General features: G+C 38.5%; 1 protein-coding gene across 1 annotated transcript in view; it reads left to right on the top strand.

The window, feature by feature from the left end:
* OLFM4 (olfactomedin 4) overlaps positions 1-13,105 on the top strand; it is a 129,347-nt gene that overhangs the window by 78,130 nt on the left and 38,112 nt on the right. The window contains exon 6 of the mRNA XM_053705492.1: positions 5,888-6,035. Within this exon, the coding sequence (XP_053561467.1) occupies positions 5,888-6,035 (148 nt within the window). The remainder of the gene's footprint in view (positions 1-5,887; positions 6,036-13,105) is intronic.

The following is a 13,105-nucleotide window of genomic DNA, read 5'->3' as shown; positions in this document are numbered from 1 at the left end:
ATCAATAAATTAATTAAATACAATTGCTACAAATAAATACAATTAAATAAACTAGCTAAAGTACAAAAAATAAAAAAGAACTAAGTTACAAAAAATAAAAAAATATTTACAAACATAATAAAAATATTACAACAATTTTAAACTAATTACACCTACTCTAAGCCCCCTAATAAAATAAAAAAGCCCCCCAAAATAAAAAAATGCCCTACCCTATTCTAAATTACTAAAGTTCAAAGCTCTTTTACCTTACCAGCCCTGAACAGGGCCCTTTGCGGGGAATGCCCCAAGAAATACAGCTCTTTTGCCTGTAAAAAAAAACATACACTACCCAAGCCCCCCAACATTACAACCCACCACCCACATACCCCTAATCTAACCCAAACCCCCCTTAAATAAAGCTAACACTAAGCCCCTGAAGATCATCCTACCTTGTCTTCACCTCGCCGGGTATCACACCGATCCGTCCAGAAGAGCTCCTCCGATGTCCTGATCCAAGCCCAAGCGGGGGGCTGAAGGGGTCCATGATCCGGCTGAAGTCTTCATCCAAGTGGGGCAGAAGAGGTCTTCCATCCGATTGAAGTCTTCATCCAAGCGGCATCCATCCGGAGCGAAGCGGCAGCATCCTGAAGACCTCCACCGCGGAACATCCATCCTGGCCGACGACTGAACGACGAATGACGGTTCCTTTAAATGACGTCATCCAAGATGGCGTCCCTCGAATTCCGATTGGCTGATAGGATTCTATCAGCCAATCGGAATTAAGGTAGGAATATTCTGATTGGCTGATGGAATCAGCCAATCAGAATCAAGTTCAATCCGATTGGCTGATCCGATCAGCCAATCAGATTGAGCTCGCATTCTATTGGCTGTTCCGATCAGCCAATAGAATGCAAGCTCAATCTGATTGGCTGATTGGATCAGCCAATCGGATTGAACTTGATTCTGATTGGCTGATTCCATCAGCCAATCAGAATATTCCTACCTTAATTCCGATTGGCTGATAGAATCCTATCAGCCAATCGGAATTCGAGGGACGCCATCTTGGATGACGTCATTTAAAGGAACCGTCATTCGTCGTTCAGTCGTCGGCCAGGATGGATGTTCCGCGGTGGAGGTCTTCAGGATGCTGCCGCTTCGCCCCGGATGGATGCCGCTTGGATGAAGACTTCAGCCGGATCATGGACCTCTGTTCCGATCAGCCAATAGAATGCAAGCTCAATCTGATTGGCTGATTGGATCAGCCAATCGGATTGAACTTGATTCTGATTGGCTGATTCCATCAGCCAATCAGAATATTCCTTCCTTAATTCCGATTGGCTGATAGAATCCTATCAGCCAATCGGAATTCGAGGGACGCCATCTTGGATGACGTCATTTAAAGGAACCGTCATTCGTCATTCAGTCGTCGGCCAGGATGGATGTTCCGCGGTGGAGGTCTTCAGGATGCTGCCGCTTCGCTGCGGATGGATGCCGCTTGGATGAAGACTTCAATCGGATGGAAGACCTCTTCTGCCCCGCTTGGATGAAGACTTCAGCCGGTTCATGGACCTCTTCAGCCCCCCGCTTGGGCTTGGATCAGGACATCGGAGGAGCTCTTCTGGACGGATCGGTGTGATACCCGGTGAGGTGAAGACAAGGTAGGATGATCTTCAGGGGCTTAGTGTTAGGTTTATTTAAGGGGGGTTTGGGTTAGATTAGGGGTATGTGGGTGGTGGGTTGTAATGTTGGGGGGCTTGGGTATTGTATGTTTTTTTTACAGGCAAAAGAGCTGTATTTCTTGGGGCATGCCCCGCAAAGGGCCCTGTTCAGGGCTGGTAAGGTTAAAGAGCTTTGAACTTTAGTAATTTAGAATAGGGTAGGGCATTTTTTTTATTTTGGGGGGCTTTGTTATTTTATTAGGGGGCTTAGAGTAGGTGTAATTAGTTTAAAATTGTTGTAATATTTTTATTATGTTTGTAAATATTTTTTTATTTTTTGTAACTTAGTTCTTTTTTATTTTTTGTACTTTAGCTAGTTTATTTAATTGTATTTATTTGTAGCAATTGTATTTAATTAATTTATTGATAGTGTAGTGTTAGGTTAATTGTAGGTAATTGTAGGTAGTTTATTTAATTAATTTATTGATAGTCTAGTGTTAGGTTTAATTGTAACTTAGGTTAGGATTTATTTTACAGGTAAATTTGTAATTATTTGAACTATTTTAGCTATTAAATAGTTCTTAACTATTTTATAGCTATTGTACCTGGTTAAAATAAATACAAAGTTACCTGTAAAATAAATATAAATCCTAAAATAGCTATAATATAATTATAATTTATATTGTAGCTATATTAGGATTTATTTTACAGGTAAGTATTTAGCTTTAAATAGGAATAATTTATTTAATAAGAGTTAATTAATTTCGTTAGATGTAAATTATATTTAATTTAGGGGGGTGTTAGTGTTAGGGTTAGACTTAGCTTTAGGGGTTAATACATTTATTAGAATAGCGGTGAGCTCCAGTCGGCAGATTAGGGGTTAATGTTTGAAGTTAGGTGTCGGCGATGTTAGGGAGGGCAGATTAGGGGTTAATACTATTTATGATAGGTTTTGTGAGGCAGATTAGGGGTTAATAAATGTAGGCAGGTGGAGGCGACATTGTGGGGGGCAGATTAGGGGTTAATAAATATAATATAGGGGTCGGCGATGTTAGGGCAGCAGATTAGGGGTACATAGAGATAATGTAAGTAGCGGCGGTTTACGGAGCGGCAGATTAGGGGTTAATAATAATATGCAGGGGTCAACGATAGCGGGGGCGGCAGATTAGGGGTTAATAAGTGTAAGGCTTGGGGTGTTTAGACTCGGGGTACATGTTAGAGTGTTAAGTGCAGACGTAGGAAGGGTTACCGCATAGCAAACAATGGGGCTGCGTTAGGAGCTGAACGCGGCTTTTTTGCAGGTGTTTGGTTTTTTTCCAGCTCAAACAGCCCCATTGTTTCCTATGGGGGAATCGTGCACGAGCACGTTTTTGAGGCTGGCCGCGTCCGTAAGCAACTCTGGTATCGAGAGTTGAAGCTGCGTTAAAAATGCTCTACGCTCCTTTTTTGGAGCCTAACGCAGCCTTTATGTGGACTCTCAATACCAGAGTTATTTTTATGGTGCGGCCAGAAAAAAAGCCGGCCTTAGTTTTTCGGGTCGTTACTGACAAAACTCCAAATCTAGCGGTAAATTTGACTTTTTGCCTACATTTATTTCTTCAAACAATATCAGCAGAGAGATTGTTGTTCCGTATTTGTGTCCTAATCCTAGGAATGCTTCATAGAGATCTTTGCATAATTCGGATGTTGTTAGAGCATTGAAATATTATATTGATGTTACTAAGGACCTTAGACATTTAGTTTGTTTGTTCACTTTTCTGGTACTAGAAAAGTACAGAAAGTTTCTGCAGTTTCTTTGGCTTCTTGGCTGAAACTCTTGATTCACAAGACTTACGTGCAGGCAGATCAGCCTCCACCACAGTGGATTACTGCTCCTTCTACTAGGTCAGCTACCACTTTATGGGCTTTCAAGAATGAGACTTCAGTTAACCAAATTTGCAAGGCTTGTACTTGGTCTTCTTTTAATACTTTTACTAAATTCTACCATTTTGATATTTTTGCTTCTTCTGAGGTAGCCTTTGGTAAGAAACTCCTTCAGGCAGTTGTCTCAGCTTCATTTATTTTTGCCTGATTGATTCATTTGTTTAAGTGCATTAAAAAAAGAAAGAAAGATAGATGTATGCCCTTTTAAGGTTTCAGTGGAGTTGTGGATTTAGTTTCTCAGTGAAAAATAGATGTTTCTTAATCCCTCCCTTTCTGTTATTATTTGTGGACTCCACAGCTTGGGTATTATTTCCTAGGAGTAATGGATCATGGACTCTCACCACCTGTGTGAAAGAAAACATAATTTATGCTTACCTGGTAAATTAATGGGACAGTATACACCAATTTTCATATAATTGCATGTAATAGACACTACTAAAGAAGAATATGTACAGATTCTGATCTAAAAATCCAGTATAAAAGCTTTTAAAAACTTTCTTAGAAGTTCCCAGGTTAGCATTGTTGAGATTAGGCTGGGAAACCAACTGAAAGGGGCTGGGGAAACAGGAACAGCAGACACCCCCCACATTCCCTGTATATGAAAAGACTGAATATACAAACAGTAGCAGCTCGAATCTGTAGGCATCAGTATACATCGAAAACTTTGGTGCTTGGTTAGGAGTCTGAAAATCAGCACAATGTTATTAAAAAGTAGGCTAAACTATATATTTTTACAAAAACACACCCAGATGTGCTATATAAATGGGTCTACAAAACATTTATGCAAATGAAAATCTAGTGTGCAATGTCCCTTTAATTTATTTCATGGTCGTGAGAGTTATATGTTTTTTATGGTTCATTTTTTCTTCAGCACATCTTTATTCCCTGCTCTTTTTTGGCTCAATCCTTTTTCTTACCTCATTTTTCTTGGCTATATAGTAGACTGGGGTACCTGTGAGGTGTGAGGGGTTTTATAGAGCTCTTGGGGTTTTGGAATCTTTGTCTCCTCCTAGTGGTAATGAAGAGTAATTCCCAAGAGTAATGGATTGTAGATTCTCAGCACCATGAAAGAAATGAATTTATCAAGTAAGCATAAATTATGTTTTTAATAACAGTTCAAAACTTTGAAACAGCTTAATATAAAAATTCCCAACACATTTCTGCTGACAACCTTCTTATTCAAAGGGCAAAATGATAAAATAAAAAAGCTCTTGGCTTCATGGATTCTGGAGTGGAAGTGGAATTTATCTAATCCTATTGGGATGTCAGTGTCGCTACTAGGTTCAGAATAATTACAAATTAGCAACAAGCTCTTATCATTTGGTTTGTCATGGAGACCCTTGAAAAAAAAAAAATTAAAGAGACACTGAACCCAAATTTTTATTTTGTGATTCAGATAGAGCATGCAATTTTAAGCAACTTTCTAATTTACTCCTATTATCAAATTTTCTTCATTCTCTTGGTATCTTTATTTGAAATGCAAGAATGTAATTTTAGATGTCGGACCATTTTTGGTGAACAACCTGGGTTGTTCTTGCTGATTGGTGGATAAATTCATCCATCAATAAACAAGTGCTGTCCAGGTCTGTACCAAAAAATAGCTTAGATGCCTTCTTTTTCAAATAAAGGTAGCAAGATAACGAAGATAAATTGATAATAGGAGTAAATTAGAAAGTTGCTTAAAATTGAATGCTCTATCTGAATCACAAAAGAAAAAATTTGGGTAGTGTCCCTCTAACTTAAATCCGAATTCCCAATAATCATCAATACTGGTAATTTATAGGTTGAAAATGTGAGATAAAAATGGCAATTTGTTTAATAACTCTTAAAAACTCAGAGAAAAATAAATCTATGTACTATAATCCAAATTCTCAATAATCACTAATACTGATCATTTATAGGTTAAAAATGTGAGATAAAATATGAATTAATTTAATAACTCTTAAAAAGCCACAGATAAATCCATGGGCAATAAAAAAAAATTTTTTTTTTTACATCACTTGCCCTGAGTAGAGCTCAGATTAGAACTGCAGTTCCAATGCAACAGTTTTCAAGTTTAAAAAGTGATGTCAGTCAGAAGTCCGCGTTTAGCAACCCCCTAATCTTTTGTTGTAACATCATACTGAAGTGCAAATTGCCTGTTTAATCCCTTTCCTAAAAGTCAATCTGAAAAGCACCAGTCAAATGGGTTATCTCAGCATTTTCAGCTGTTACTTATTATTTAGCAGTTTTCTATTTCTCTCTTTTACCAAAAGATTTTATTCATTCAAGAATAAATTTGGAAAGTAATTTTCTCCCTCATGAAGGTCTTTTTATTTTCTCTGCAGATTAGGAATATGACTCTGATGATAGATCAGCTAGAAAGTCTAGATAAGAACAATGTCCTTGCAATCCGCCGAGAAATAGTTGCTCTGAAGAATCGTTTGAAGGAATGTCAAGAGCACAGCAGTAAAGAGAATGCATATATCCCAGCTGGTGAGTATTTCTGTCGTCCGCTTTAGTAGATAGTGAAGAGGCAACAGAGGAGCAAGTGGAATACAAAGTATAAATGGGGAAAATGTGCAGTTCTCTTCCTCCTTAATTTATTTTGTTATGTATTAATTTGCTCTAACACATCATAATAACAGATAGATTAAAAAGGACAGTCAAGGCTGCAAAGGTTTCTAATAAATCATTTTGAATCACTGTTTTCATCAAATGCAATTAATATTTAACTAAATCCATTAATATATAAAAAATATATTTCTTCTTAAGGCCACAAGGGATGCATTTGTGCTATGAGCATTTGCCTTTTGCTGTAATGTTTTTTTTTTCCTTTCTGTAAAAGTCTTATAGTACAGTTCATTGAATAATGAAAGTTTCTGCTTGTTTGCACGTTAGATTCATGTATTGATTTTCTCTGAAGATAGTGGAAGAAAAGCTTAGTGGGATGAAATATACTGGTAATACAGCTATGCTGGGAATAATTTGTACAAAATAATCCACAAGGACTATGTTCACATTTCCACATTCACATTCACTAATCATATAAATAGGCTATAATATGTCTTCTGGCATTGGAAGGTATGTTATGGGGTATCACGGCACAGCAAATATCAGTTTATGTATGAAGAATTGGGGACTATCAATCTTGCTACAGTACTGCAGCTTGGAATAAACTGCTGGAGGTGCTTTCAGCCACATCTTGCATAATTGAATCTTGAAGCAAGAAGTAACCCTTGAAACATAAAGAACACAGGTCAATTGCTGTGATTAGATTTAAATCATGCAGGCATGTTGCTACGCTAGAAATACTCTAAGAAGTTTGATATAGCTACATAATGTAAATAACCAAGAAATATTATTTATTTTCACAGACTATTTTTAATAGCATTTTGCTAAAATAACTGATTCTAAATTTATTTATTTTTCTAAAAGTTTCTTTTAATGAACTACATTTTTTTATTTAAAAAAATGTTCCTGTTTTGAATGAAACTGCTTTTGTTTCTTGCTGGAGGAAGATGTGTGTTGTTCTCAACCAATAGATCTGAAATGATCCAATAAGAAATCTGACTCTAGGGGGCCTTAACTCCGCGAGAGCCTTAACTGGTCCGCTGCCTCTGAGGCTGCGGACATCAAACCACCCAATCCTATATGATCGGGTTGATTGACACCCCCTGCTAGCGGCCGTGAATCTGCAGGGGGCGGCATTGCACAAGCAGTTCACCAGAACTGTGCAATGTTAAATGCCGACAGCGTATGCTACAGCGTATCATGTCCATCAGACATTGGTAAATCGGCCCCCAAGAATGAGATATGCAATTCCCAATAAGGATGAGGTGTGCAATTTCCAGTATTATTATTATTATTATTATTTTCATTTATTTGAATAGTGAAGCAAAATTCTGTAGCTCTGGGTACAGAGATATGGGTATACAGTGACAAGGGTTTTTAATAAGATATAATACATAAAAAAACATAACAGACTAAACATATCTAGTAAAGGAGGAGGAGGCCCTGCTCCAACGAGCTTACAGTCTACAGGTTGAGGGTGCATAAGGTTTGGGGTAGATTGTCACACGGATTGTAGTTGTAGCCGAAAGTCAAGGCAGTTCAAGATTTATTTTGGATTGGATGAACAGAGGGGAGATGGTAAGCCTTGCTGAATAAGTGGGTTTTCAAAGACCGTCTAAAGCTATAGAAGGTTGCAGATAGTCTGATGGAGCAGGTTAGAGAGTTCTAGAGAGCAGGAGCAGCACATGAGAAGTCTTGGAGGCGGGAGAGAGACATAGAGATAATAGGAGTGGAGAGATGTAGGTTAGAGGATAATCAAACGGGATGTGTCGGGGAGTATTTAGAAATGAGAGAGGAAATATAGTAAGGAGTGAGGCTGTTGAGTACTTTATAGGTTAGATTTAATACTTTGAATTGTATTCTAGAGTGTATAGGTAGCCAGTGTAGAGACTGGCAGAGAGGAGCACTTGATGTATATAAGCGACTTACGTGGGTGAGTCTAGCTAAAGCATTCATAATAGATTAGAGTGGGGAGAGGGGATGTTTGGAAAGGCCATATAGAAGTAGACTGCAGTAGTCAATGCGTGACAAAATGAGAGAATTAATTATTATTTTTGTAGTTTCTTGAGTAATGAAAGTTCGAATTCTGGAGATGTTGCATAGGTGTGCACGGCAGGATTTGTTGAGCTCTTATGTATGTTGTGTGAATGTGAGTTCAGAGTCAAGTGTGACCCCAAAACAGTGGAACTGAGGTAAGGTGTGGAGAAAAGTCTCCAACAGTAAAAGAAGGTATTGAAGAGAGGGGAATAAGAAGCAGCTTAGTTTTAGACGGATTGAGTTGGTGGTGCGAGGACATCCAAGAGGAAATGGTTGAGAAATAGTTGGTAATCTGGTTGAGTAAATAGGGAGAGATATCAGGAGAGGAAAGATAGATTTGAGTATCATAAGCAAATAAGTGGTACTGGAAGCCAAAGGAGGATATAAGTTTTCCAATGGAGGATGTATAGAGAGAAAAAAGCAAGGTACACAAGACATAGCCTTACACTACTCCAACTGACAGAGGCAAAGGATCAGAGGATATGCCGTTAAAAGAATTTTCAAAATCATTTGAAAACATAAAAAGTGATATCTTATTTAACATGTTCATTTGGAGCACAGTTTAACTAATTCAACCACATTACAACATACTTTGATGATGGAAAGTGCTGGGTTAATCCAAACATATACTTTTGCTGCAGGATGACAATTACATCCTCATTTATTAATAAACCATTATTTTATTCCATAATAATTTACATTTTTATTTGCCATTATAGACCAAAATAAGCTTTTATACTCTCTAAAATGTTAATTTTTGCATATTATAGCACTTCCATTCCCCTATTCCCCTTACTTGTGTTTACAGCATCCTGCATGCTTTTCTGTTCCAAATGTATTCTTATTAAAGGGACATTATACTGTAAAATTGACTCCCTTTTAATGTTTTCCAATTATCAATTTTACCTTCTGGGGTGTAGTAAGTTTTTTTTTTTTTTTACAAATGTCTTATTTACCTTTATTTTGTCATTTGAACTAGCTGTTTTTTTCCTATTAAACCTGCCACCTTTACTGAAATCTGAATACAGCAGTATTAGCTACAGAAAAAAAGTAAATAAGAGGCAGCAGCAGAAACAACTAACCACACACTTCAGATGTGAGAGAGATAAAATCTAGCCTATTTGAAGGGGTGCTCATATAGATAGCTGCTTTGAAAACAATGAACTCTGCTTGAGTACACTGCCCCTTTAAATTCTCATTTACTTGAATAGCAAGAGGGGTTAGAGTGGGAGGGAGAAGCACTCAAGGTTGTGCCACTTAGATGGCCAGTGATGTGAAGAATAAGAGGGCGATTTATCAAGCTGAGGTGGACAGGGGCTCAGATATACTTGCCCCTGTCTGTCGCAGCTCGCCTCTGGCGGGCTGAATTCCCCTGGAGGTGTGCAGGTTCTCTTGTGAGAACCTGCAGCTGTAGTGGGTTGAAAGGCTTGCCAAGTCTATAATAAATCGACCCTTATGAACTACTAATAATATTGTCAGTTAAGGTGGTTAATTTAGATAAGGATTAAATGTAGTGGGGGATTGTGATTCACAATGAGGTTAATTATTTAAGTGCTCAAGCTGGATAAGTGGAGGGAATACAGTCAGTGGTGAAAGTATGGTGGGGTTGAAAGATCCCTCAATCGCCATTATTGAGAGGAAATGGAAACACTGGCATGCAGAATATTCTTTTCCTTTTAACAAGCCCATGTTAAAGGGACAGTAAAGTCAAAATGAAATGTTTGTGATTTCGGTAGATAATGCAAATTTAAACAGCTTTCCAATTGACTTCTTTAGCAATTTTGCTTAGTTCTCTTGGCAATCTTTGTTAAAAAGAGTAATTCTAGGTAAACTCTGGAGCATGCACATGTCATTAGCAGTTTTTGTATGTATAACATTGCTATAAACCTTGTTCCAAACACAGCTGCAGATGGCAATAGACATGCACTTGCTCCTATAAATAAAAAGAGAGAAGCGCTCAACCTGGGAATGAACAATAGCATATTAGCTTGTTCTATGGCTAGTTACCACCAAAGAAGCAGCCTCTTTTTGCTCAACATGTGCTTTTCACAGAGAAGAACTTTCCTGAAGCATATCAGTTTGATCCTGACTCAACAGTACAGTCCACCCCCCAAATACCAGGCAATCCCTCTCTGAACGAGAGAAACAGCAAAACCCCAGACGTACGTTTTGGCCTACTGTGGGCCTCGTTAGTGCGGTGCAGCCATATCCCTCTAGGCACATTGCGCTTGCTCCTGATCACACCTAGGGTTACTCTTTAACAAAGAATACAGAGAGAAATAAGCACAATTAATGATAGAAGTAAATTGGAAAGTTGTTTAAAACCTTAAGCTCTGACCATTTCATTTAAAGGGACATGAAACCCAAAAATGTTCTTTCATGATTTAGGTAAAACATAAAATTTTAAACAGCTTTTCAGTTTATTTCTATTATCAAATTTGCTTTATTGTCTTGGTATCATTTGTTGAAGGAGCATCAATGCACTACTGGTTTCTAACTGAAAACATGGGTGAGCCAATGACAATCGGTATATATAAGCAGCCACTAATCAGCAGCTAGAACCTAGGTTCTTTGCTGCTCCTGAGCTTACCTAGATAAACCTTTCAGCAAAAGATAATAAGAGAAGGAAGTAAATTAAATACTAGAAGTAAATTGGAAAGTTGTTTAAAATTGTATGCTCTGGATGCTCTAGCTTGAGTTCCGGAGGAGGAGCTTAGCACAGGTAGCTGAGCAAGCATTCTCCTGCCCCAAGCACCTGGCGGTGTTTTCCACGCGCCAAACCCTCACAAGTGGAGACTGCTATTAGGACAGCAAAATTCATCGCTGCTGGAACTCACAGTGGAAACTCCATCCCACTGAAGAGAGAAATCCCTGCTTTGAAGGGAACACAATTGAATCCAAGCTTTAATGTTGCAAATGGAGTGGGTTTAATTTCAGAAGAGAGCCTTTATAAGTTACCATATAAGCAGAAGGGAAAAAAAAACCCAAGCTGTTATACCTCTAATGACTTTCTTAAAGCCTGCAGCATTACTTTTTTAGTGTTCATACCCCCCTTTTTTTTTGTCCCAACTTCCCTGGTCTACCTGGCTGTTTTTTCATCCCTCCCGGTGTCGAAACTGAGGATCTACCTCTCCGGTCTGAGAAGCCCGCAGGACATCTACCCTGAATTATCCGGGAACCAGGAAAAGGCACTGACGATAGTTCCTCCTCCCCCACCGGTGCTGCGTGGGAGGAGGAATCTCTTGGGAGTCGGCAGTGTTGGCGCCTCAGGAAATCCAGGGCACCGGCAACCTTGCTGGGAGCCCCCCCGCAAAGTCGGTAAGCCACGCTCCACCAAGCCAAACGCTGCCATAGGACCCAGAAGCACTGACCGGACCCCCTCTCCCCCACCGTTGCTGCGTGGGAGGCGGTGGGTTAAGGAAGTTTGCTTGTTTCGCCAATAGTCTGCAAGAGTGACTCTCCCCTCCTGGCAGGGTAAAAGAAAGAGTCGAAGCTCAGAAAATACTTCTCAGACCGCAGACCGGGACACCGGAGGGTGAGTACTTTAATCAATGCCGCAATAAACATTTGCATATTTTTTTATCCTTTGATGGGACAATTTCACCAAATTTACAGGGAAGTTGAAAAGGGGGGCTCAGAATAAAAGTGGCACAGACTAGACAGAAATATATATGGAAGCGCCTAAGGAATTTTTTTTTTTTACAGTGGAAACTGTCTATACAGCCATCTATACAAAGTTAACCCACAACAGGCTAAAGGATAAAAGGCAGAAAGGAACAGAAGGGGAAGAATAGTGTTTGAGACTGCTCACGTCACAACACAAGGTTGTCAAGGTTTAACCTAACAGAGGTACAAAGTAACAATCTTTCAAGAGTGGCATAATTACTACAAACAGACAAATTTTTCCTGTTCAGTAAAAAACACACGCTAAAATTAATGAAGGCTCAGAGGAGCACAAACTAACAATCTTCTAAGAGCGACACAATCATCTCAAGTAGCCATAATACCTTGTCTTGCAAAAACACATGCCAAAATTAAAAAGGTTTATTTTTGTCAAAGGAACTTATAAGGATCACAAAAGAAATAGGATAATAAACTGCTCCTCTGTAATCTTTCTTCTTTTCTCCACTCAAATCTGGATAAGCCACTCGTTAACTGCAGACAAGCCCCACATATTATTGAATTAGGTCGACTCCTATGTCTTTCTGTTTTTTGAAATTTGTGTACCACACATGATATTTTTGTTCTGCAAACAAAAGATGTATATATGCAGTTCCTTATATGTTTAGCTCTCAATGTACAAATTGGCCTCTAAACTGATGGGTTATTTGTGTCAAATTTCGAAATGTTTCACAAACAAATTGATTTACATAGTTAAATATTTGAAATAGATCAATCATCACGTATATAACAAAGCGCATTAACTAGCTCTCGAGAATTGCCTATACTCGAGTTAGAAGATTGATAGGGTTATTGTATCCTAGGAATAAGGTGTTAAAACTGAATAACCCAGATCATTGCGAGCATTTAACTGTGCATATAGTTTAAGTGGCTCTTAATATTTTAGAAACTTGAATCCTAGTCTCTAACATTTATTGGATATACACTGTGAAATTAACAGCACTACTCAAAATTTGTCTACTTAAATTTAGTTTGAAAGTATATACAGTAGCAAACTTATAAATAAGATAAGATCTTTGTCTCCTGTTTTTTCTGACTGCCAGAATCACTCAAATACAACCTGGAAGCTTCTCCCATTAATGCACTTTAGGGTTTTATCCCTCCTACACCATTTATAAAGAGTCACACAATTTGGATCCCTCTCCCTCACTCCCCACTCCCTCTTCTCCCCTTTTATTTCTTTTTTTTTTTTTTTTTTTCTCTCTCTTCCCCCCTCTTTTTTCTTTTTCTTTTTCTCCCTCTCTCTTCTTTCTCCCCCACGGATCACTTGCACA

Source organism: Bombina bombina, chromosome 3, assembly GCF_027579735.1.
Source record: "Bombina bombina isolate aBomBom1 chromosome 3, aBomBom1.pri, whole genome shotgun sequence".
Classification (NCBI taxonomy): Eukaryota; Metazoa; Chordata; class Amphibia; order Anura; family Bombinatoridae; genus Bombina; species Bombina bombina.
The sequence above is the reverse complement of the archived record's forward strand: the minus strand, read 5'-3'. Positions and strand labels throughout refer to the sequence as shown.